The sequence below is a fragment of the Sinocyclocheilus anshuiensis genome, unplaced genomic scaffold, assembly GCF_001515605.1.
Source record: "Sinocyclocheilus anshuiensis isolate Anshui unplaced genomic scaffold, SAMN03320099.WGS_v1.1 scaffold4, whole genome shotgun sequence".
NCBI classification, from domain to species: Eukaryota; Metazoa; Chordata; class Actinopteri; order Cypriniformes; family Cyprinidae; genus Sinocyclocheilus; species Sinocyclocheilus anshuiensis.
Genome location: NW_015554075.1, coordinates 506,929 through 533,690, shown reverse-complemented (window position 1 = coordinate 533,690; position 26,762 = coordinate 506,929). Strand labels below are relative to the sequence as shown.

The following is a 26,762-nucleotide window of genomic DNA, read 5'->3' as shown; positions in this document are numbered from 1 at the left end:
GTGGTTCCAAGCTGTAAGTCTGGAACATAACTTCCTTAACACCAATGAATCAGCAGTAAAGCACAATTACATCCGGACAAACAGAGTTAAAAGAGGTTTCAGAAAGCGATTGATATTTCAATGACTTCTTGATTTTTTTTTGTAGTTTCTTGTGAATATTTCAGTACATACGTGGCCACACTTGATCAAAAATCTTATACCAACTTTTAAACTCTTAAATCTTATACCAAGATCAAAAATCTTTATTTATTTATTTTTTCAATTGTTGCCCATGCGGTTTTAGGACATTATATAAATTCAGAGACTACATATTGTACTTGTAAAAATTAATTTGACACACCACAGGGTGCTGGACTATTTAAATTAACTGCTAAATAAAGATGACTCAAAATGGTAAACAAAAAACAAAAAATAGTGATCAGCTACAACAACTAAAATATATAAATATATTATTATAAATATATAAAAACGTTAACATAAAAAATGTATCACAGCATCATTAAAAAACACCTTAAAATTCTATACCATATACAGTGTAAAATCTTTCAAAATTGTTATTGTTGTTAATGTTAATAATCCTATTAATAATTCATAATAAAATCAAAAATCTGGTCTATTATAGGGCAAAGGACAACAGCAACCGGTCACGTTTTTCACAACCTTTAATATTTACACCCAGACGTAATGCAATATATTGCTTTTAATATTACTGTTATTGAATGTCCTTGTAGTGAAAGTAAAATATTCTCTCTGTGAGATTTCACACATTGGACCTGGTTAATGAAACATGAGCAGAATGAATTCCTGCATAAATCCTTTACAAATCCATTCTTATATAAATTGTCCCACTCAATTGAATGGGACAATTTGCACAACAACAGTCTTATCTGTTCTGTTGGTGTGTCATCATGAATAAGGCCCAGTGTTTATTTTGTTTGACTGGAGAGAGAAAGAAGTCATTGCAGTCACGTTTTGGCACATTTCGTCCTCGTGGCCTTGATATCAGTCATGTGACTCAACCACTTCATTTCCAATCACTTCTGAAAAACACAACATTCAACTGACAAACAGCACCCAGCCTTTCCTGCTTTGTATGGCAATATAATAATAATAAAGGTAAATACAACTTTCTTTAGTTTATAACATGTCCCTACCTATATATAGCTACAAATAACTCAAACAATAAACCCCACTGCCGAGTGTGCTGATCTGTAGTTGTGAAACCAGAAGTAGGAGGAGATTTCTGGTTACTCCCTTTTCATGTAAATGACCAGATCAGTGACGAACCTGCACATACCATACGCCTGTGACAACCTATCAGATGGACTCGGACTGAATTACAAGTGTACTGAAAAACACTGCTATTAATGGACAACGGGAATGCAAAAAATAATGGTAAGACTTAAGTCTGGACATTTTTATTTTTAGATTTTATTTATGTATACACTCTAAAAAATGCTGGGTTGTTTCAACCCAACTTTGGGTCAAATATGGACTAACCCAACTTTTGTTTAATTTTTGTTTTTAATTTAATGTAAAAATTTAACCCAAAAGTTGGGTTAGTCCATATTTGACCCAAAGTTGGGTTGAAACAACCCAGCATTTTTTACAGTGTATATTTTATTCATACAGTTTTATTTTATATTTGAATTTACAGTTTAATTTTATATTTTACATTTTATTTTTAACATTAGGTAGAGACAGGCTGTGCAAAACTCTGATGGCAGAAATACAAAAGTTGAGTGACATATTTTATGTGGTTGCAAACCACTATAAACTGAATATGCAGGGTTTAAAAATAAATTAGTCTCTTTAAAATTGTTTACACAGGACTTGTATCAATCTGCCATGTTTTTAAAGTTGTTTCTTTTTAAACAAGCACTAAAAGGATATCTTTTTAATCATTGTGACATTTTTTGTAAGTGCCTCATGCTATTAGTGCTATGTTTGCTATCACCATTGAAGAAAATCAAAATCTAATTTACCCACCAACACCTGTCTTCCAACAGGCAACAACAAAGTTGCCCCCCCTCTGCGGTTGCTAATCGTGGGCCAGAAGCGGACAGGAAAGAGTTCAGTGGGCAACACAATCCTGGGTAGGGATGCATTTAATACATGGGGTGGAGCAGACAGTGCTGTAGCACATGGAGAATCTGAGGGCCGACAGCTGATGCTCATGGATGCTTGTGGATGGGGCACGAACGAGAACCTGGTGCCTAAACATGAGAAACTGGAGTTATTTAATGCCCTGTCGCTGTGTGAGCCCGGACCCCACATTCTGCTCCTGGTCATTCCCTTACTGTACTTTAGCCACTCCGAGAAAGCGGCCTTACAGAAACGCATGGAGATCCTCACAGAGGGCGTATGGCGCCACACCATGGTCGTGTTCACCCTCGGGGACCGTCTGCGCGATTACAGCATACAGGACCATATCCAGACAGCTGGGAAGGATCTCCAATGGCTAATGGAGAAGTGCAGGTATAGGTACCACGTTCTTAACAACAAGATGCCCCAGGACAGACAGCAGGTCTCTGGGTTACTAGACCGTGCGGAAGACATGCTGATGGAGAATGGGGGATGGCACTTCTCCCTACACATGTACTGCAGGCTGGAGGAGGAATGGAGCCGAAGAGAGAGGGAAATGAAAGAGAGGATACTAGAGAGACAAGATGGAGTGGGGAAAACCAGTCGAGGACTGGCTGTGGTTCCTAATCACAGTCAAAAAGGTGGTCTGCATGTGAACGATACTCAGGTGAAATTAGTTTACCATGGCTAACTGCTGCAAAACAAAGTTACATGGCATTGTTTTGGCATGAACTCAAAGTGAACTTCTGAACTGTAAATATGTTTCATCAACAAAGATTTTAAGTTAAAATATTTGTATGTATGCCTTTCTGCAACTGCTCACCATTTCTCTTCATTTAGTTCTCATTTCACTTTAAATGTGACCATTTCACCAACATCACCTTTTTGATTTCATATTTTTTTCAAGCTCATTTTAAGTAGTCCTGTGGTGTGACATTTTATTAAATTAACAATTATTTAATTTTTAAATTTATTAATAGTTAATATTTAATGAATGTTCATAAAATAATCTAATAATCATAATAATAATAATAATAATAATAAATTATTATTATTATTATTATTATTAGGTAACACTTTACATTGAGGTCCATTAGTTGGGTCCATTATCTGTTAATGTTAATTAAAAAATAAAAATAAAAAATAAAATAAAAAATATAACTGTTGTTAGTTCATGTTAACTTAATTTCATTATGTAATATTAACAGATACAACTTTTGATTTTAATAAAGTATTAGTAAATATTCAAATTAACTAACTAAGATTAATAAATGCATTAGAAGTATTTTTCATTGTTAGTTCATGTTTACTAATGTAGTTAAATAATGTTAACAAATGGAACCTCCTGTAAATTGTTACCAATTATTTAATATCAGCTACCCAGATTTTCACTCAAGCATTGTTAATTAAAACTTAATGCGCCTGTATTTATATAACAACTCATAGTCATTGTGGTTAAAAATATGATTGTAAATATTTTTTGCTTTAAGATTTAGGTTACGAGTTATGTAATATCAGTATGGACACTCACTGGAGAGGGCAAATTCGAAGATGATACTTTACAACATTTTACATAATGATGGGCCAATCATAGAATACAAAGGGGTCTTATTTCTTCCAATGATTTTTTTATGAGAATTGTAAATAAAATGTAAATTTCTTAAGATGTTTTGTACTATTTGCTTGTTAGAACCCTTCAAATTCATTTTAATTATCCTTAATCATATTTTATTTGAATTTAAGCTTTTGCATTCCACGGGACAGTTTTAAAGGAATAGTTCATTCAAAAATAAATAGTTTGTCATCATTTATTCACCCTCATGTTGTTCCAAACTTGTACAAGTTTCTTATGTTGAACACAAAAGAAGATATTCTGAAGACTTTTGAAGAACCAAGCAGTTGTTGGTCCCCATTGACTTCCATAGTAGGAAAACTATGGAAGTCAATGGGGACCATCGACTGTTTGATTACCAGCATTCTTCAAAATGTCTTCTATGTTGAACATAAGAAAAAAACTCATACAGGTTTGGAACGATATGAGGGTGAGTAAATGACAAAAATTTCATTTTTGGGTGAACTATTTCTTGAAGAAACAGAGAAGAGACGGGGACTAGACTGGAACATGATGAAGGCCAGAAAGATCCGGTGTCCTCATGAGCACAATTGCTCACACATGTCGTGAGGACGTGGATGTCGTGATTCATTCATTTGATTAATTCAATTTACCACCTGATGTCTCTTACCTAGTCCCTTTTACTCTCTGTGTGCATGCGTTCATATCTCTAACCTTTACCCCTCTTCGACGACACTTCTTCATATCATCATATCCAAAGTCTCCCCACCCCTCGTGTATTTATACTCTTTAAAGTGACTGATGGCCATGTCATCACAGCGCTGAGCCTCGAGCAGTCGCTTTAATTGATATGCAATTTGCACGTCATCTTAATCTGAGGAGGTGAGTTTAATGTGCTACTCAGGATGAGGCATTTCATTTAACAGATCAAAGCCGGAGAGCGAGCGAAGCGTTAGAGGCCCTGCTTTCAAAGTGAAATTCTCTCTCGTTGTCACACGGTGTCAAACATCATCTCGCTACGCTTGGGTAAACAAGCCTGAGTGCAATGATGAGAGAAACATCGAAAGCATCGAGCTACAGTCACTGCTTGTCTCGACCGCACAAGCACCCGCTGCCACAGATTCTACCAGTCACTCTCATTTGCATATGCTGATAGTTGCTAATTTATGTGTGCGAATCTAATGCTCCCGCTGGCAAGCATGTTGTACTGTATGGGGACAGTGGAGAGACAGGGAAGAGTCTCTGTGGATGGATTGTCTTCATTTCAGGGCTCTACAGACACTCTGCCCATTAAACCAGGTGATCTACTGACCCCTTTTCCAACCGCACGTCACTGACCTTGAACAACAGAACCGCCAGACCCAGTTACCACAAGTAACAGAGCCAGACTGAATTGCAGAGATAGATTGTTTCTCTCTCGCTATCTCTAAAACAAACATTTTTCTATCATAGTGAGGGCTTTCCGTTAAATCCATTCCATCCGTTTTTGAACTAATTATATTTTTTATCCCCTAAACCTAACCCACACACAAAACATTTTCATTTTTGAATTTTAAATAAAACACTATTTAGCATGTTTATTAAGCAAGTATGTTTATGTTGGTCAAGGAAAAACAGACACTGCCCTTCATAAATTTAAGGGTCAGTAAGAGCTTTTGGAACGAAATTAATACTTTTATTCAGCAAGAACACATTAAATTGATTGAAAGTGATGGTAAAGTAATAATATAATGTTCCACAAGTTTTCTATTTCAAATGAATGCTGTTCTTTTGAACTTTGAATTCATCAAAGAATCCTGGTTTCGAGTATAAACTATTATGCAGCACAACTGTTTTCAACGTTGTGTAATTTAACATTGAATCATATTTACAATGTTACTGTTTTTACTTATTTTTGATCAAATAAATTCAGCTTCGGCAAGTGTAAGAGACTTCTTTCAGACGCATTTAAAAATTATTACTGACCTCAAACTTTTGAAGTGTAATGCAAACAAGATAAGAGATAGCAAACTTATACAGTCCATTACTTTCTGTGATCTCACTAGTACACTACAAAAAAAGGCCTAAAATAAATGGCTCTAAAGGGTTCACTAGTACACTACAAAAAATGGCCTAAAATAAATGGCTCTAAAGGGTTCACTGGGCTTAAAATACCCATTTAAACCAGTCCTAGCTGGTTTAATATGCTTTCTTAGCCTGGTTTGCCAAGCTGGTCTGAAGTTATTCTAGCTGGTCTCCTAGAAAGTCACTTAAAACCCTCTAAATCCAGTCAAATCCCAGTCTGGCCAGGGTGGGAGACCAGCTATGACTAACAAACCAGTTTAGGGTTGGTCTTTCTTCAGCAGGGTAGCCGGATTTGACTGAGAGCTAAGATAAATGATGACACTGCATAGGTGAAGGAAGATAATGAAGCCGTCATTAGAAAAAGGCCTTTCTCTCAGCAAGTGAACCTTTGCCATACCCCACAACGGCACCAGCTCCGCTCAAGAGCACTTTCCATTTGGCAGCTTTTCTCACACTGTGGTCCAGGTAATCAACAGGTTCAGTTCAGTGATGATTATAAGGGCTTCTGTGCACTTGAAAATACTGATAAATTGCATATGTAACTTGCCTTGTACCTATGCAAAGCAAACAAAATGTGTATATGATGTACAAAAAGGGTTGGAGGAAAGGGTAATGGCTGTAAAGAGAAGTTCCCATGGATTTTAGATCATATAGCAGAAGAGAAGTGAGGAGGCAGAGAAAGAATCGATAGATCAGAGAGCACATCCACGGACTTTAAAAGATTCTGTCTTGAGTTAAAGCTGATACCTGCACTTTTTTATGTAAAATAAAATTTTCTGTAATTTGCATACACAGCTGAGTGCGAGTCATCAATCTTTCTGGTTCAATTTCCCTAAAAAGAAAGGCTGTAAATTTTGTTAGTATGCATTAGCACATAGATAAGCCTCAAAACTAACAGACATGTCATGGACAATACTGCCATAAAAATCCTTTTCTTAATGAGAATTTTGTCCAGTTGAAATGTCTAAAAATCCCTGAAACAAGATAAATTTACGTTTACTTTACTTTTAATTAAATCTTAAACCGAAATGTCTCACTGCATCTGGCAGACTTTTTAATTCGCTTTAAGCATAAATGAAGTTAAAAATCTGCCAGTGCTGTAAGACATATTACAACTACATGAAATATACATTCTCTAAAAATAAGTATAAATATTTACATATCCTACGTATATTGTGCAGTGTCGCTTCTCAAGTACATTTTTCTCGTTTAAAGGATTTTAAATCATTTTAAGTAGAAAAGTTTAAGTGATTAAAACTCATTAAAAAGGTTTAAAAGTAAAACAAATCCAATTTTTAATTTCACTGGGTGTTTAAACTTGCACAGTTTATCATAGTTAATGAGGAAGATGCAAAAAAGAACGAAGGCAGAGCTGAACTGTACCACTGATTCATCTATACGTTTTATCCATGCAACATGTTGCCACCTGGGTCACCTTGAGCTTTTATAAACAGACTTTGAGCAGAGTCAGCATTCGAAACAGCCACAGAATAGCAAACAGCTATAGTGTAGGTGTAAGACTAAGGGCCTAACGATTTGCCTTTAAAGAAGAGTCATGCTAATGATTGAACACATCTACAATATCAATATACATGTCAAAAAGGTGCACTGCTACTGGAGTCAAGCCATTCTCTTCAAAGCTATTTTTCAGCATAGACACAGAATACCTAGATTCTTCTTTTAAACTCTTCCAAATACATCAATAGCACTCCCACCTTGGAACAAATAACGCAATGTAAAATATCTTCTTTCATTCTGAAAGACTGCCACACACACACAGGGAGACACACAGCGAGCACAATGGAAGTCAATGCCTGTATTTAAAGCTCTGTGGATACGACGCTTAATATAATCCAAACGTCTACATGTCTGCGGTCACCCCATTCTCTCATTTGTGTGGTCAGGCTTACTGTTGGATAAGTGTAAGGATGAGAAACGGCCAGATCTATTGAGCTGGAGTCAGTCAGGAACCAGCAGGCGGGCTTATTAACAGAGCCCACTGCCTCCACAGCTCAATCACTGAACATACTGTCTCTCTTTACTTTGTCTTTTCTCACTTTCTGCTCTCCCTTTGTCTCTGTCAGTGAATGAATGATGTCTGTTTCCACGGAAACTCCTTCAGGCAATTAGGTGTGCAAATATCGCAGAGCGGTGCAGAAAGGACAGAACGTGCTGAAAAATGGGGTGGGGAGGGAACAAAGCAAGAATCAAAGAGTCAAACGTGGATCCGTTCCACTAGCGGGTTACAATGGAGGTTAGCGGTTACAAGCCAGTGTAGCCAAAACTATTAAGCAATATAAACAACAGCACGTGACTGATAAGGTTATTGAGCATTTGGCGGTGTAATAAATTATAGGCTGTCATTTGTTGGGTTTGATCCAGAAGTGTGCATGAATAACGCTTGACGTGTTGCAACAGCTTGGTATAAGAACCTGCAGCTATACACTAAACAAACAGCTTCTGTCTATCATTTGTTTTTCTACAAAATAAGCCTCCAAGATGCTTAGTAAGCCAACGGTGGAGTTGTTGTGTGCGCACAGGTGGATAAGTCACACAAACCGCAAGGTCAGCAATCGTGAAGGTAAGTCTCATTTTGACATATCATGAGCCTGAGGTATTGAGCCAACCTTAGGTGCCCTATTACGCAGTAATGATAAGCTTTAATAACGCACTTTCATAACTGTCACGTTTCCAGGGCAGGGGGAAAAAAAGACATCATGTCATCACGACAGGTAGCTTGCCAGCTTGGTCTGTGAAAAAAAAAAACACTCAACAGTTTCTTAACATCTCCTGTGCTTCTCTCATTGCATTACAGAGGCATTCTGTGCATGTGCTTAACCTCCCCTTGACTTCACCGTGTGTGTGTGCGTGTGTGTGTGATTGTTGTACTGTAAGGATGAATGTAACAGCTGAGGGTGATGCTGCGGCCTTATGGCGTTAGCTGAAACTTGATCCAGCAAACTAATCCTCTAATGACTGGCTCTCAATTAACATGGAGCCAAGCTGTTTGTCCTGAAAAGAGTAAGGACAACTTCTCTGTCCTCTCTTTACCTCTTTATCCATCTGTTTGTTTCCTCCCTACTTATGCCAGGTGCTCTCCATTCATGCCCAGTACCAGATGGTATTGTGCATAGACGATTATAGCATTGTCTGAAAAGGACACCATATTTTTCTCTTGGAACTTATTAACTAAAACTAACAAACTAACTAACTAACAGACACTGACGGTCATTTACAGTCTAAGACATTTGACACTAACTAATTAACTAACTTACTAATGCACATTGTAAGATTCTTGGAATCTTGAAACTAACTAACTAACTAACTAACTGACAGATACTGACAGTCATTTACATTCAAAGACACTTGGTACTAATTAACTAACAAACAATGACATTCATTTACAATCTATAACTAATTAACTAACATTCTGACATTAATTTACATTCTAAGAGGCTTGGAACTAACTAATAGATACAGTCATTTACATTCAAAGACACTTGGCACTAACTAATTAACTAACAAACATATAGCCTACTGACATTCATTTACAATCGAAACTAACAAACTAATTAACAACTAACATACTGTCATTAATTTACATTCTAAGAGTCTTGGAACTAACTAAAACTAGCAGATACTTATAGTCATTTACATTCTAAGACCCTTGGCACTGATATACAATACAAACTAAACTAACTAACTAACTAACTAACTGACATGAATTTACATTATAAAAGTCTTGCAACAAACTAAGACTAACAGATACTTACAGTCATTTACATTCTAAGGCACTAACTAACTAGCTAACTAACTAACTGATACTGACAGTCATTAACATTCTAAGACACTTTGTTTTAACTAGAATATTATGACAGTCATTTACATGCTAAGACACTTAAGACAATAATTAACTAACAAACAAACAAACATATACTGACATTCATTTACAAAACTAACTAACTAACTAACAGATACTGACAATCATTTACATATTCGCCTTTTAAGACACCTGGCAGACTAACATACTAACATTTTCTGTCTTTCTCTTACCTTATTTTATTATTTTATTTGTAATCATATTATACAAACACAGCCTGTAGTCCATTTATGTTAAAGGGGTCATATGATGCGATTTCAATTTTTCCTTTCTCTTTGGAGTGTTACAAGCTCTTGGTGCATAAAGAAGATCTGTAAAGTTGCAAAGACTAAAGTCTCAAATCCAAAGAGATATTCTTTATAAAAGTTAAGAGTCAGCCACACCTACCTAAAACGGCTCGTTCTAACATGCCCCCACATACCTACGTCACTATCTGGGAAGATTTGCATAACTCCGCCCAAATGTTCACGCAAAGAAAGAAGGCGTAACTTCTATTCTCTCTGTACTATTGTTGCCGCCGCCGCCGCCGCCATGTAGTGAAGGCGCTGTGTGCTTCGTTGTGAAAGCGAACTACTTTGTTTGGCCTTCCAGAAGAGGACGATATCGCTTTGTCATGCCTGGAGCTGATCCCTGCTGGTCGCTGAGGAAATACTTCAACTTCATGCTGTCGATCGCCGGATCGGCTTTCACCGTGGAAGAAGCGGAGTCCAGCCCGGGGTCGTCACATGTGGTTGCCGCAGGTATCACAATATGGTAAGGCACGTAACATTTCCGTCACACTCTTGAGGAATTTGGCCAATCACAACGCACTGGATAGCTGGCCAATCAGAGCACACCTCGCTTTTCAGACCGATGAGCTTTGTAAAAATCGACGCGTTTCAGAAAGGCGGGAGAGGAGAAACAATAATGTACAGTATGTAGAAAATAATGTGTTTTTTTAACCTTAAACCGCATAAACACTTTTCATTACACAAATACACAAAATAATGTTCTTTTTAGCAGCATCATATGACCCCTTTAAATACTTCAACTCAATTAATCAGTCACTTGTAATAAATTCTCCATATCAATATTTGTCATATTAAATAAATTTCATCACAACATTTTCATGGCAAACAAAAAAAGTTTTTGTTTAAACATTAAATGTAGTTATGCTGGGCGTTCCTTAAAGTACACTGGAGAACCATGTAAACTCCAGGGTATGGAATGAGATAATGAATATAATAAGTGCCATGGTGTATATCAAAGCATAATACTATCATCTGATATCATAGCAGTACTATGGCAACATATTCTTTTAGAGGAAAAGATAAGTACATCTGAGGCCACTATACTGTGTCTACAGACACTGAACCTGTAAATAGATAAGATTACAAAAAGTTATGAAATGCTAGATTTCATGACAGGATGCCCACACATCATAAATATCTGGGGCATTTTTGGCACTTTCAGAGTCTTTTATTTATTAATTAATTTTGCCCGGTTTACAGTTGTTTATAATGTAGGATTAACACTGCATTCGTAAGCTCAGTTCATGTGAGACACAGCAGGTGTCCCCATCCTGCTGCTGACTGACAGATGCTGATGGGCCAATTAAAAGGCATGACAGCATTTCTCTGACTCCCTTATCCAAATGCTAATTTCCCACAAGCCTCTGGATTAACACACAAAATCTGAGCCAGCTGCTGTCATCTGCCGATTAGAGACAGAAGAGGAGAATAAACACATGCAAACACACTTGGGCTGCTTTCCAATGTCCATGCTATCCATCTTAAAACAATAAGCAAGATTGGACTTAATGTGACCTGAGTCATAGTATCTTGAATACAGTGTTTGATGAATTCATGAGAGCTTTTGGGCAAATACTGATCATTTACATTTACATTTAGTCATTTTGCAGACGCTTTTATCCAAAGCGACTTACAACTGGGGAATGCATAAAGCGATTCTTCTTAAAGAGGCAAACAGACACAGGAAGTGCTTGTAATACCAAGTTTTAGGCATTGTTCAAATAAGTACAAGCTAGAAATACTGATCACAATCCATTATTACTTTCTGATGAATATCTTGACTATGCTGGTCCACCAGCTAGACCAGCACTAAACCTATCGGTACCAGCACGACAATTCTGGTTTAAGCAGTTTTTAGCAGGGCATGTCAGCCTTCCTCTGTAGAAGCGTTTAGTGTACGTGTTTTAAGAAACTCATACATCAAAGGGAAGAATAAAATACAGCTTAGCAAACATAGCTTAGGTCTTAAGGAACAGATGTGGCCTAAACAGCACTACTGAGTCACACACACACCCAAGAGAGCCTGAGAGAACGGTAATCTCTCCGATAAGATACAGACGACCCTGCCAACTTATTAGGCAAGTGCCTCAGGCCAGCAACACCATGCAGCGCTAACCCACTGACCCATATAGCAGCCCTCTCCACTTAGCTAACACATCTCACACAGACAGAGAGACATCACTGTCATACCAAAAAAATAAATAAAAATTAAATTAAAAAAACTTGTTTTATTTATTACAAAGCTTATTTGAAACATTTTGTATTTATTGTTTTTTATTATATAAAATACTATTAATATAAATAAAAATAAATAATATAACTAAATATTAAATAATGTATTATTTTTGTAACAATAACAATCTTTTTTCGTAATTTTTTATAAAAAAATTGCCTTAAATATTTTTAATTAAATTATTATGGAAAATAAATTATATATTATCAAAATATTTAGTATTGCACATCCTCAAAAGACACACATCCCAGCACTCCTACCAAATTGTTGTATGTTCCTATATGGGCAAGCAGATTCAAGGAGACACTAGGACACTGCGTAGTGTGTAGGTCTCAGGGATTGTATTTACACTACAGTCAGCTTTTGCGTCTTTCCTTGTTCGTTTTGATCACAGTCTGACAGTAATTATCTATGTAGCACACATTCTACATTCTCTGTATACCTGCCTTCATCTTGTCCTCTCCGTCTCTCTCTCTCTCTGATGCTGAGACTGAGAGAGCATGCTATTGGAGTGGGAATGTGGATCAGACGCTATTGTGTGATGAATCATAGCTAGAGCTAATTGGTGCTTTAATCTCTGACAATACAGGGCACAGTGACAGCAGCCTTCTGCCAGTCAGAGAGCAAATGAGAGAGAGAGAAAAAGAGAAAGCACAGACAGATAGAAGCTCTCCGCCATCTCTCAATTATATCTACTCTGTGCTACACATTCACAACGGGGCGACACATGTCAATTTCCCGCGCATTTCTTGGTTGGACGCTGGCAATTAGTGCAAGTTTATATACAGTTTAAACGCTTCTCTGTTCATTTTCCTCATTACTGATGGCATAATGGTACTGGATGCAGACATACTGGCTGGCTGACCTCATAATCACAAAGACTTATGGGTCATAGACATAGCACTGAATGATGCAGCATGTAATATGGTGAACAGTGTCACTGTCTGGTCCTTTCTGCTCACAATGTCAGGCATCCACACGCCACTGAAGTGGAAGCGCTGGGATGTGTGTGTTTTGACAATGTGCAATACTAAATATTTTGATAACTGAATAGTTGGTAGGATTTATGAATTAGTCGACTAAATGTTTTAAAGGAAGCTCTAAAAGATTAGGGTGATAAAGAATTGTGTGATCAGACCCGTTTGCTACGAGGTGTGCACACAAGATGGGATCTTCCTGGTCAAAAACTGGACAGAGCACAACAGAATGAAACAGAATGCAAAAGTTTAGGGTTAGTAAGATTTTTTTAAATTGTTTTTGAAAAATATCTTATGCTAACTAAAGGTCCATCTTTTAACAAAAATACAGTAAAAAAAAAAAAGTAACATTGTGAAATATCACAATGTAAAATAAACATTTTCTATTTCAAAATAATTTAAAATGTTATGTATTCCTGTAATTGATATGTCACCTGAAAACTGTAAAATTTATGACACAGTATTATTTTAAATCAAGGCTGTCAAACAAGATTAAAGGGGTCGTACGATGCAATTTCAATTTTTCCTTTCTCTTTGGAGCGTTACAAGCTCTTGGTGCATAAAGAAGATCTGTAAAATTGCAAAGACTAAAGTCTCAAATCCAAAGAGATATTCTTTATAAATGTTAAGAGTCAGCCACGCCTACCTAAAACGGCTCGTTCTAACACACCACCACATGTCTACGTCACGATGTGGGAAGATCTGCATAACGCCGCCCAAATGTTTTCGCAAAGAAAGAAGGCGTAACTTTTATTCTCGCTGTAGTGTTAGTCATTATAATCTGTAATTATGTCCCCACTGGATGCAACAAATGCCTCGTTTATAATGGGTTTTAAAGTTTTTGTCTCGTCGCTCCGGCATCACAATATGGTAAGGGGCGTAACATTTCCGTCACACGCTTGAGGTATTCGGCCAATCACAACGCACTGGATAGCTGGCCAATCAGAGCACACCTCGCTTTTCAGACCGATGAGCTTTGTAAAAATCGACACGTTCCAGAAAGGCGGGGCATAGAGGAGCAACAACAATGTACATTATGTGGAAAATAATGCGTTTTTTTAACCTTAAACCGCATAAACACATTTCATTACACCAAATACACAAAATAATGTTCTTTTTAGCAACATCATATGACCCCTTTAAAAGAATTTCTCTTAATTTCAAGCCATTTTAATTCTACAAATTTTTAAATTCGATTTACAGTTGTAGTTCCAGTTTGCTACTTCAATTCCAATAGAATCAGAATTAGTACTAGAAAAAAAAAAACATTCTCAATATAATTCAGAATGGTGCCCAAACATACAGACAAAAACAACAAGACACAAAACACCGGTCAGAAGCTATGTTTCCATCCACGAAACATAGGAATGAATTAAACTTGTGCGCAAAATTGGAATATCACATAAAATATTGGCAAAAAAGCACTGTTTCCATCCAGTGAGTTGAAGAGAACAAAATCATCACTTCCTGATTAACTTGCACTTAATATCACAAAGAAAAATTTAATTTGCTGCAGTAGGAGAAGGCACTGTATATAATAATTGTGTATACAATAAATTATGAACTTCAGAGCATGCAGACCAAACGTGGTCATGTTATTTTATTTTCGGAGCCTGCTGTTTGGGAGCGCATTTCTGGGAGTTAATTATAATGAAGCACTTTGACAAGACTTTGCTCAAGCATTTTAGAATGATAAAAGTAGCATTTCAGATGCTGTGCAATGAGATCGGTCCGTTGGTTGGTCCAGTTTTATGCTGTCCCATTGCAAAGTCACATGTCTTTTTTGATGCACATTAAGGAATATTTGCTAAAACTGTTTCCATCGTAGTTTATGCGCATGTTTTCTTACCCGATAAGAAGTTTATCCGACTTAGTTGAGTGCATACGTTTTTATGTGAAAATTTTTAGAATTTATGCTCATCTCGGCATTTCCATCCAGCGTTTTTTTGTGATATCCCAAAATGTGCATAAAAGTAGGTGGATGGAAACATAGCTAGTGAAGTCAATCTACATGCATAAAATAACAAAATAAAGTGCAGGCTGCAAGTAAAAATGTGTAGTCAACTATACAGTCCTCACAACAATAGAGATCTTAACAGAAATGTGTATTAGTTAATCACCACCACTAAAATATTAATGCTAAAGCCGAAATTTAGTAACAATTCTAGATAAGCTAATCATCTAGTCACGTACAGGTGCACTAGTTGCCCATCCTGACCCATCCCAAGCATGTATAGTGTGCGCAGTGGTGAGGCTTGTTCAGGGCCTGCCTGCTGCTTTTCATTTCATTTCATAAACACTATTCCACTGCCATGCGGATAACTTCTCAGGGTGCTGTCACTCACACACACACGGTACAAAGCAGAACAGACAGACGTGGGCTCCACCGAGGCAGAGACACGTCTTACTTCTCAGTTTCCTCGCTCTCCCTCTCTCTCTCTCACACACAAAACCTGCACTCGCCTTCTCACAATTTGTACGCACACACCCATAATCAGACACAAATAACATCTCTTTCCCACACTCACACTCGTCTGAGCTCCTGTTCTCACACAATCGGTGTTTTCAGGTTTCCCTCACACAGATACTCAAATATTCTCGCAGAGCTCCTCTCACTCACATATAGGCTATTTTCACTCATATGAGTGTTATAGGTGCAACTTATTGAGCTGCCAACTAAGCATTTTTTGAGCATCACAGGCATAATATCTCATAACCTATAGAGCTGTCTACCTAGAAAGCCTTTCTAGACAATATAGATACAAGTCTATGATGCCCGAATGTGCTGTTTGATTAAGCAGCTCACTAGGTTTTTAAACTCTGCTAATTATTTATTCCTTTAAAAATTATGTCTAAGGAGGCAGCTCACTGGGTGCTGACACAGTCTCTCTCTTTCTCTTGTGTTTACATTATCTCTTTCATTCTGTCTCTCACAGTCTCTTACCCTGGACACTTTAAACTCATAAGTATCTATTCCAAGACCTATTTACCAAAGAGGAGTCTGATTCAGTCAGACAGCTCCGAGTGTGTGTGTAATGAAACTAGTTTGCTATTGTCCGCTGAGATGTGTAACAAGTCAGTGTTGGAAGGATGCTTGCATATATATTAAAATTAAGCCTGGGGTTTAGACTGTGCTGCACATATCTAAAAATGTCACAGCTTACATTTTTCCGACCTCATCTTCCTTGCTGCATTTATTACCCATGTTTCTCTCTCTCACTGTGGCTGCATTCCACAAGGAAAGGTGCTTAACAGCCTCCTGCACGTGACTTAAAGCGTGCAAAACACCTAAAACGTGTATATAAACCCACAATCCTCAGAACAAATCTTAACACTACTTTGGAAACCGCAAGCTTCCAAGTGCAGCTCAGCGATCCGGTCCAAAGATGGCTTTGCCAAACACCTCTTGAGAATTCACAGAATTCTCGCTCTCTTTCAAGCATTAAACATTGCTCCGCACATTTCAAACAATTTTCCAGCAAATAAAGACATTCTTACTAGAAGCTTTGAAAAGATTTCAAACGGTCTTCGGACCACTTACTGAGTTGCTCTTTCCATCTCAAAGGCAGAAAGAGGGCTCTTTCAACTTCAGACGAGGGGGCTTTGAGAGTGTTCCACTCTGCTCTCTGTCCCCTGATACGGAAACACACCAGGGAGGAGAAGACTCTGTAGAGCGACATCGAGGCCAAAGCAACCTAATCCATATTAACAGGGCTGAAATGACACTGACAGGATTCTGCTTATGGGCTTACCTATTCAATTAATACTTTGAAGTCCTGTACAATGACAAGTTTTATGAAGGGATATCATGCTTTTATTCCTTCAACATTGACAATTCAGTCAACGGAGTGAAACGTCTACAGGGAATGAGGCCTTTCATTTGTTGTGAAAATGAAAGTGATTACAAAAAAAAAAAGAAGTCAGTTCCCAAAAAACAACAGGGAATTTTGTGATTGTAATTATCAATGTTTATTTATTTATTAAACATTGGTGCCTTTTATCATACAGCTGTTGCTACTTTAAAAAAAGCAAGTTACTCAGTGTTTTACCATGGTAAAAACATTCCCAATTTTATCATTATTTACTCATCCTCATGTCATTCCAATCATACATTACGCTATTTTTAAATGTCAAAATGTTTTTTGTACATACAAAGAAAGTCAATAGGGTCCAATTTCATTTGGACCAGAAAGTCCTTCACAATATTTCTTCTTTTGTGTTGCGCAGAAGAAATGAATCAAGCAGGTTTTAGAATGTCATGAAGCAGAGTAAGCTAAAAATAAAACATCCACATGGATGTTTGTACATGGAGTTTCTTTCATTGAGAAACAGCTAAATCTACCAGATGACTCTCTGAATCTCTGTTCTCTAAGATGTGATGAGAAAAAACACCTTGAGGTTGTGCTATCAAATAAAGCTCAGGGTTACAAAAACATGCCTCTGGCTTTAAAATGCCGTTTCACACAAACTCTCTGCCTTATACACACATCGTCTGCCTGGCAGGAGCGGATTAGAAAAAAGTGTTTCCAAAACACATGCTGATGATGGGTGAACGAGAGTTTCAAGCCTTTACAAACACAGAGGCTCAGTGTTTAGCCTTGTGAATGGTGTGATAGCTCTGAGTGCTTGAAACTAATACATAATCACTTGCACAACATACACAATATGCACCAAACTCATAAGCATGTTTCCTGTGAATATCAAAAGGTGAGCTTCTACTCGTTAACCTTAATGCTATGTGAGTTGTAGAAAACAGCTAAGCTAACCAGCAATGTTTTGAGCCTTCCTGCCTCCACTGCCATTGCGTGTTTAATTGTTCCTGCACATTAATAATGAATACATGCCTGCAGCAATGCCCAAGCTTCCTGAGGGACATTGTGAGAGAAGAACCAGACTCCATTTCTTTACACTGTGGTATTTAACTAACAGGACAGAAGACAAGATGCAGTACTCAGTCTCCCTTTACTGGCTAACTACACCTGTATGTTGAAATACCAACAATTCATGGCAACATCTCATGCAATGTTGACATAGAACACAGTGTTGTTGTAGCTGAACTAGTAGAGCATGGCAGAACAAGGTCAGGGTTTTGATTGCAATGAAAAAAAGAAGGCTGGCTTATGAGCTCTCACCTGGAGAAACAACTTTTTAAACCTGCCTGAGCTGGTTGGCTGGTCTTCTAGCCTGGTCAAGCTGGTCTGTTGGCTGATAATTTTTAAAGGGCTTTTGGTGCTTTCACCCAGCTAAACACCAGCTTGGCCAGACTAGGAGACTGGCTAGACCAGAGGTGTCTAATCCTGCTCCTGGAGGGCCACTGTACTGCAGAGTTTAGCTCAAATCCTAATTAAACACACCTGAAGCAGCTAATCAAAGTCTTCAGGATTACTAAAAACTTCCAGGAAAGTGTGCTGGCCAGTTTAAAGCTGAACTCTGCAGGACATTAACACTGCAGGACTGGACATCTCTTGGCCTAGACTATCTGAAAATCAGCTTGACCAGGCTGGAAGACCAGTTGACGACCAGCCTGACCAGGCTGGGAGACCAGCAAACCAGCTTAGGATGGTTTAAGACATCTTTTTTTCAGCAGGGTAAATGTAATTCAAATTTTAAGTAGAACAACACCATGAGCTAATCCCCCTGGAGCAATTTGTGGTTAATGCTTTGCTCTGGAGTAAACTGGTGATGGAATTGAACAAGCAATCTTCAGGTTTCTAAGCCTTAATCACTACACCACACCAACCCAATTCAAGCAAGTTTACAAAACCTCCAAACCTGAAACCTCCATTTCAATCAAGATCAAACAATTATTCTGAGAAATAGTCTACTCTGGAGAAAGTGTATACTTACGATCTAGGCCATTGATGTAACGCATGGTGATTTCACAGTGGCCCCACACCGCACTGACAATGGGGTACAGCTTGTTGCCTTTAAGGCCTCTGAAGGCCACTCCGAGGTACTGTCCATCCACCATGAAGCTCAATGTGCCCTCATCCATGTCCAGCACCACCATTAAGGCATCTGGCAGCACAAAGGCCTCCTCTGGCTCCAGGAAGCTTGGGTATGTGGGTGCAGAAGAGGCTGGCCGGTTCTTACTGTTATGGTAGAGCTTGTTACACACTACTGTAGCTTGTTAGGCTGTTTGTGTGATACAATGTAACACTTAACAGCGTAATTTTAGACTACTACTTGTCAGAGTACAGCTCATTATCGGACAAGCTATGATACTGTAAAAAAGCCTCAGCTACGCTACTAAAGTATGTACGATCTTCAATCTGCAACATTTTTGGATAATAAACATCTTCCTCAATTTGCCATTCCACACTCAAGGCTCTGTTTGTTTTGCTTGTCCCATCATAAAGATAGCATTCTTTGTTTTCAGGCCCGCGTAATTCAATTTTCCGCCACTGCGTTGCGTGTTTAGCGAGCTCCCCAGGACTCAAGAGCTTGTAGCTGTTCTGCATAACTAGAGGAATGATAATATTGCAGACCCCAGGCTGCCCGCTTAAAAGTCCTGAATGCTGTTTTATACAATAGTTAGGTCTGTCCATGCAATCTGATTAGCCAAAAGGCATGTGTTGCATCCTGGAGGACATTTACAGTTGGAATAAAACCACATGCAATGACCAAGTGTGAATAGGATGGAAAGACAGACAGACTGTCAGATATAGATAGATAGATAGATAGATAGATAGATAGACAGACAGCTGGTGTGTTTCAATGTGTCACAGCAGAGTGTCCGTAAGACGGTGACCGCATGGTATGACTGTACTGTGCCATTGGGCGTTACACTGCTGATATAAAATGCCAACGTCAAGCTGAGAAGTGAAAAAAACGTCCACTACGTCAATTACACTCACTCTCCTCAGGGGTAATGATCTCAAACCATATGAGACACGACTAATGTAACTATAACAACCTCATTTTAATGGACCGCTGATGTGCTGTCTCCATCTGCTTAGCCATGCGAGACAAGACTACATATAAAAGCAGTCTGCCAGGGCCATACGTCTCCGCATGGGAAAATGCCCATTTGTGCTGACTTATCTATTAGAAAAACAAAAGCACTTGGCTGGTGAGCGTGTCACTGGGATGGGGCTGCTATGGCTATAAGTCAAAGAAAAGCGAAGTAGAAGTCAAAACAACCCTGGTGTAATTGTGCCCTGCGGCTCCTCTGTGGTGTGATGTCTTCAGTCAAGCCAAATGTCTTTTTTTCTATGCTTGGGAGCCATTTTGGGTTATTAAAATAAAGAATACAAATCTAAACTGATCTTCAATCTGCAACATTTTTGGATAATAAACATCTTCCTCAATTTGCCATTCCACACTCAAGGCTCTATTTGTTTTGCTTGTCCCATCATAAAGATAGCATTCTTTGTTTTCAGGCCCGCGTAATTGAATTTTCCGCCACTGCGTTGCGTGTTTGGCGAGCTCCCCAGGACTCAAGAGCTTGTAGCTGTTCTGCATAACTAGAGGAATGATAATATTGCAGACCCCAGGCTGCCCGCTTAAAAGGCCTGAATGCTGTTTTATACAATAGTTAGGTCTGTCCATGCAATCTGATTAGCCAAAAGGCATGTGTTGCATCCTGGAGGACATTTACAGTTGGAATAAAACCACATGCAATGACCAAGTGTGAATATACCCATTTGACTTAGAAAAACTGACAGAACCAACAAAAATCACAGCGTGGGTGGATGGATGAATGGATGGACACTTGGTAATTTCACTTGGTCATTTCATGTAGTTTTATTCCATTACGGATTGAGAAAATGGACAAAAAATACTATGGAAGTCAATGGGACCCAAAACCATTTGGTTCTTCAAAATATCTTCTTTTGTGTTCAAAAGAACAAACAAAGTCATACAGTTTTGAATGCCATGAGGGGGAGTAAATAATGACAGAATTTTCGTTTTTAGAGGATTATCTCCCAAAAGGCATGTGTTGCATCCTGGAGGACATTTACAGTTGGAATAAAACCACATGCAATGACCAAGTGTGAATATACCCATTTGACTTAGAAAAACTGACAGAACCAACAAAAATCACAGCGTGGGTGGATGGATGAATGGATGGACACTTGGTAATTTCACTTGGCCATTTCATGTAGTTTTATTCCATGACGGATTGAGAAAATGGACAAAAAATACTATGGAAGTCAATGGGACCCAAAACCATTTGGTTCTTCAAAATACTTTCTTTTGTGTTCAAAAGAACAAACAAAGTCATACAGTTTTCGAATGCCATGAGGGGGAGTAAATAATGACAGAATTTTTGTTTTTAGAGGATTATCTCTTTAAATAACACAGATCTGAATCTGTGGAGCTGCCCTATGTGACGTGTGTCTGTGTGTTCACACTGTTTAGTCTACTGGCCATTACTGTGTACATCCTCATCTGAATTTGTTTATGCTTCAGCACCCATCAGAACCTCAGCAGGGCCTCTTTCTCGCTGGCACACGGGGGCTTGCGTTTCCCTTCAAGAGGGTGGGGGGTCTGTGATAAAGCGAGCGCCTGGTGCCTGGCGCCTGGCCCCTCGCCTGCGTTACCCTGGTCACCAGAGACGTGATGGACACGCACACCTCTAGCCACCGGTGGCTTTGATGAGTAGGAACACACATTCGCCATCTGTTGTTTATCTTTGCATCCTCTCTCTCTCTCCATTTCATCGGGAACATCTTTCTTTCCTCTGCGGCTGGTGTCATTCATTTCCTCACACTTTCTGTCTCTTGTTTCTTAACTCACTCCCAGCTGGATAATCAAGTTAAAACCAGTTTGAAGAAGAATTTTAATTTTTCAAAGAATTTTCAGTGAATAACAACCTAAATTTTGTTGTTATTGTATGGCTTTAGAAATTTTTATACACTACCATTCAGAAGTTCATGAGCAATACGATTTTTTTTTTATTAATATTTTTATTCAGAAAGGATGCATTAAACTGATTAAAAGTGACAGTGAAGGCATTCACAATGTTACAAAGGATTTCTGTTTAAAAAATGCTGTTCTTTTAACTTTCCATCCTGAAAAAAAATGTCACCACAGTCATGCTTACCAGAAAAGTATTAAGCTGCACTACTGTTTTCAACATTGATAGTAATGTTTCTTGAGCACCAAATCAGCATATTAGCATGGTTTTGATTGACAATGTGACAGAAAACTGGAGTAATGTCTGCTGAAAACTCAGCTCTGCCATCACAGGAATAAATTTCACTTTAAAATAGAAAGCAGTTTTTCTAAATTGCAATAATATTCCACAATATTACAGTTTTTACAGTATTTCTGAGCAAATAAATGCATGAGGAAATTGAGAGTTCTTTAAAAAATATCTTACCAACAATCTCCCTGTCCCTCTCTCTTTGTCACTTACACAGACGGCATATCAGTAAAGCCCATGTCCAGTGTAGTGATCGACCGATATTGATATTTTATAACCGATACCGATACCAATTATTTGCATGTTTATGTGCCCGATAACCGATATGCAGAACCGATATTTATTTACTGTTATAAAGTAAATAAATGACTAAGTGAAGCAAGTCCATACTTCACTTTGGTTTTCCTCCTTTCAGTCATCTTAAAAAAAGTGCTGAAAATTAGCAGTCTTTCATGTTAAATTTAATCTTCACATTACAACAATAAAAAAAAAACATTTTATTTAAAGCATCAGCAGCAACACTAATATTAACAATAAGCAAAATAAATGTAGAAGGTCTAATGTTTTCAAATGGAGAAAATAAATAAAGGAAAGGAGTCATACCAACTTCATTTTAAACTACAGTTTTAGTAGGTTTATAAGATGTTTAATAGGCTAAAGAGTGAAGAATAATTCACTGGATAATGTTAATTCACTGAATAATATTCTCTGGAATATTGAAATATAACAAACAAAACATTGTATTTTATTGCATTTCTCAACTGGCATGTTACATCAGAATTACTAATAATGTTTTTGTCGTTCTAGATTATGAAATGCCTGCTGACAGCGCAGTTTATCTATGCATTTACACAGAACTATATTCAAATTGCGATCGCTCGTGGAGATAATAAATAATTAATTTCCACGGAGTTGTATTTATTTAGATGTTTATTAGCGAAATAATGGTTATATAGTAAATGTTAATACAATTTAGGGTGTTTTAAACAAGTGAATCTTGTTAAAAGTTACATGCGGTGGCCGTGCTGGAGCATTTCCTGAGCATCAACCCGGTGAGTGAACAGCAGTATGAAAGCGGCTTCACGAGACTAATGATGAGCAAATATACAACCGAGAGAGAAGTAAATTTAGCTTTTTTATTTCCAACATGCGCTCATTCATGGCTGTATTATTTAATTAATGCAAAGTTACGTCTTTATTAGGAGAGGACTTGACGGATTATCTTAGCCTACGTGACTCCGACTTCATGAGATGATGAGCATATAGACAACAGAGATCGAATTAAATTCAGCAATTTTATTTCCAACATGCACCCATTCATGGCTGCATATTATTTAATTCACGCAAAGTTACGTCTTTATTGGGACAGGACTTGACGGATTCTTACGTGACTCCGTGAGTTTGTCTCTATTTCTTCGAGCCAAGCTGCATAAACTGCATATTAGGCATTTATGTAATACATCTAATTTGTGCATTAATGGCTGTTATGTTAAATAAAGTTTACCAACTACAGTAAATCAAGTTCCTGTGCATGCCGTTGTTGTTGTCTCCTATCCCCTCAGACGCCATGGTGCAATGGCAATCCTGTGCGCAATTCTCAAAACATCCGTTTATCGGTGAATCCGATATTACAAAACCGATATCCAATTAGTGTAAAATGCTTACATATCGGGAAAAATATCGGTAAAACGATATATCGGTCAATCTCTTATTGCTATACTTTATTCTCAAATTATTAATGTTAACAACATCAGCATTACGTGACTGTGTGAATATAGTGTGTATTAGCCTGTAGATTTCAATTTCTGTACCATCTAATCTCTAATTGTCATACCATTCTAATTTCATACCAAGAAATTATTTTAACCCAAAAAGCAAACTATGCTCCCTTCGTCTAGTTTGTGCATTAATGGCTGTTATGTTAAATAAAGTTTACTAACTACAGTAAATCAAGTACCCGTGCACGCAGTTGTTGTTGTCTTGTTTGTCGGTAAATCGATATATCGGTCGATCTCTAGTCCAGTGCTCTATTATTCAGAGGGCACAGGACAGACAGCCGTATGGCCACATGGGACATGCCCTGCCTCTGTCCACCTACACAGTCCTAATTAAACAGACCTAGCCCATGGAGACACACCGCCAGACAGGCATCTGTCGAAGCAGGCCTTGCTGTTTTTCTGTTCAGAACATTCTGGAATTAAGTATAAGCCAACGGCCGTGTTTAGTAATAAAAATTACGAGACGTTCATGCACACTGGGTATTAAGTGCGAGTGTGTGAGAGAAAGTCCTCTGTTCGACATGTCCTGATGGGCGAGATGTGTTCTGAAGTGACACACAAGCAGATGAATCCAGCGATCTCCCTTGGAGGCTGTCACATCAAAGTGAAACTAGAGACTACGAATACAGCCGAGACAGGATAAATGTGAACCTTACGACGACAGCCGTATGGCCACATGGGACATGCCCTGCCTCTGTCCACCTACACAGTCCTAATTAAACAGACCTAGCCCATGGAGACACACCGCCAGACAGGCATCTGTCGAAGCAGGCCTTGCTGTTTTTCTGTTCAGAACATTCTGGAATTAAGTATAAGCCAACGGCCGTGTTTAGTAATAAAAATTACGAGACGTTCATGCACACTGGGTATTAAGTGCGAGTGTGTGAGAGAAAGTCCTCTGTTCGACATGTCCTGATGGGCGAGATGTGTTCTGAAGTGACACACAAGCAGATGAATCCAGCGATCTCCCTTAGAGGCTGTCACATCAAAGTGAAACTAGAGACTACGAATACAGCCGAGACAGGATAAATGTGAACCTTATGACATCGCTGCTTTCAATTAGATGTCAGATATCTGTTTACAACGTATGCGCGGCTACTCATAGCAACAAAACCCCTTCGCATGACACTTTACTAATTTTAATTTAACCCGCGCCTCATCTGCACCCTAAAATACCAGTCACATAGAGCATAAATATCAAATATTCTCAAACGAGAACAGAAAGGAAAAGACAGCATAACAACATTCAGGACTGTGAAATCTGGTCACAAGAGTAACATCAAATGTGACAAGGTTTCCTAACCAGAGATAAGTAATTTTTCTGTCAACGCTACGTGCATTTACAAGCACTTTAAAAAGATGATTTTAGTCAAAGTGTCATACAAACACTTTATCTGGACTGAAGTCAGAATAACAGACCTAGACAATGTAACATGTAAACAACATGTAAACTTATTTACTGAAATGTGTGATGTGACAATCACAGCCAATCAGAACATATGTGGAGCAGGATTTTGGACAAATGGGATTTCACAATGATACCTACAGATTAGGAATAGAAACCCTGAAATGTCCTGTCTTCTGTTGCAGTTGCTGTTGGTTAGGTCACAAACTCAGATTAGCATGTAAGCGATTCCATTTAATCATTTTTAGCTTGATGTCATTGAGCCTGGCTAGGACATGGTGTGAGAGACAAAAATATCTCATTCATACTTCATACCCATATTCATACCAGAACAAAACAAGTCAACGTGAAACCTACCACAGACTTTGAGCATTTAAAACATCCAAACTTATGTGACAAGGATGTGTTAATTTACATCTAATGTTTATTAAATGTGGCCATTTTGCCTGTATGTCCTGTTAAGGTATTCCAGTTATCCCAATACAAACCCCTGTTCAATTTCTCTGTCTAGCTAAACAAGCTTGTATTACAAACTAACACACAACTATTATATTGAATAAACTATGGCAGACTGTGAGCATTTGTCACCAAAAAGCTATTAAACATCCAAACCTACACTACCGTTGAAACGCTCAGGGTCGGTAAAATGTTTTAAGTTTACTTAACATGTACGTACTTTATCCATGTGATGGCAAAACTGAATTTTCAACCATTATTTCAATCTTCAGTGACACATGATCCATCATAAATTCTAATATGCTGATATGGTGCTCAAGAAACATTTCTTATTATAACCAACGCTGAAAACAGTTGTGCTTTGAATTTTTGTACAGTAGTGTATGTGCCATAAATACATTAAAGCTGTTCCAAATATCTCTCATACAAGATCCAATTATATTTATTTCCGTCTAGCAAAACAAGTCCATATTATAAACTGCCACAAAATAACTATGATAAATACCACAATAAAACTCAATTTAATAAAACACTGTCGACTTCAAGCATCTATTTGTCACCAAAAAGCCAATAAAACATGCCAAACCTTTGTGACAGGGCCATGCTAAATCTGATTTTCATTAAATGTGACTTTTTTCCTGTACTTCCTGTTAATCTGTTCCAAATATATCGCAATATAATTTCCCGTTCAATTTCCCTGTGCCTAGGAGCTCAAAAGTCTTCAGGCGCTGCATGCAGCAAGAACATCAGATGCAGCTATGTGCATGAAGAGAGTAAATATAAGACACAGCCATTGAAGTCCAGGTTTTCTGACAGCCCAAAAGCCATTTATCACTGTGACTAAAGTGTCCACCCCCAACCCAAAACCGG

General features: G+C 38.0%; 2 protein-coding genes across 2 annotated transcripts in view; one reads left to right on the top strand and one right to left on the bottom strand.

Moving 5' to 3' along the window:
• The window catches only part of LOC107668913 (SPRY domain-containing SOCS box protein 4-like), a 38,056-nt gene extending 16,248 nt beyond the window's left edge, over positions 1-21,808 (bottom strand). The window contains exons 1-2 of the mRNA XM_016460971.1: positions 21,649-21,808; positions 18,950-19,222 (exon numbers count right to left, since the gene is read on the bottom strand). Coding sequence (XP_016316457.1) covers positions 18,950-19,222; positions 21,649-21,808 — 433 coding nt within the window. The remainder of the gene's footprint in view (positions 1-18,949; positions 19,223-21,648) is intronic.
• Positions 1,309-2,877, top strand: LOC107668990 (GTPase IMAP family member 4). Its single transcript, XM_016461076.1, has 2 exons — positions 1,309-1,395; positions 2,010-2,877. The coding sequence occupies exons 1-2, from the start codon at positions 1,368-1,370 to the stop codon at positions 2,774-2,776; spliced, it is 795 nt and encodes a 264-aa protein (XP_016316562.1). The 5' UTR covers positions 1,309-1,367; the 3' UTR covers positions 2,777-2,877.
• Positions 21,809-26,762: the final 4,954 nt, after the last annotated feature.

Bases quoted from the DNA above. Each gene is read 5' to 3' on its own strand.
- LOC107668990 (XM_016461076.1), top strand. From the start codon at position 1,368: ATGGACAACGGGAATGCAAAAAATAATG. The intron at 1,396-2,009 runs GTAAGACTTAAG...GTCTTCCAACAG, and splicing joins CGGGAATGCAAAAAATAATG to GCAACAACAAAGTTGCCCCC.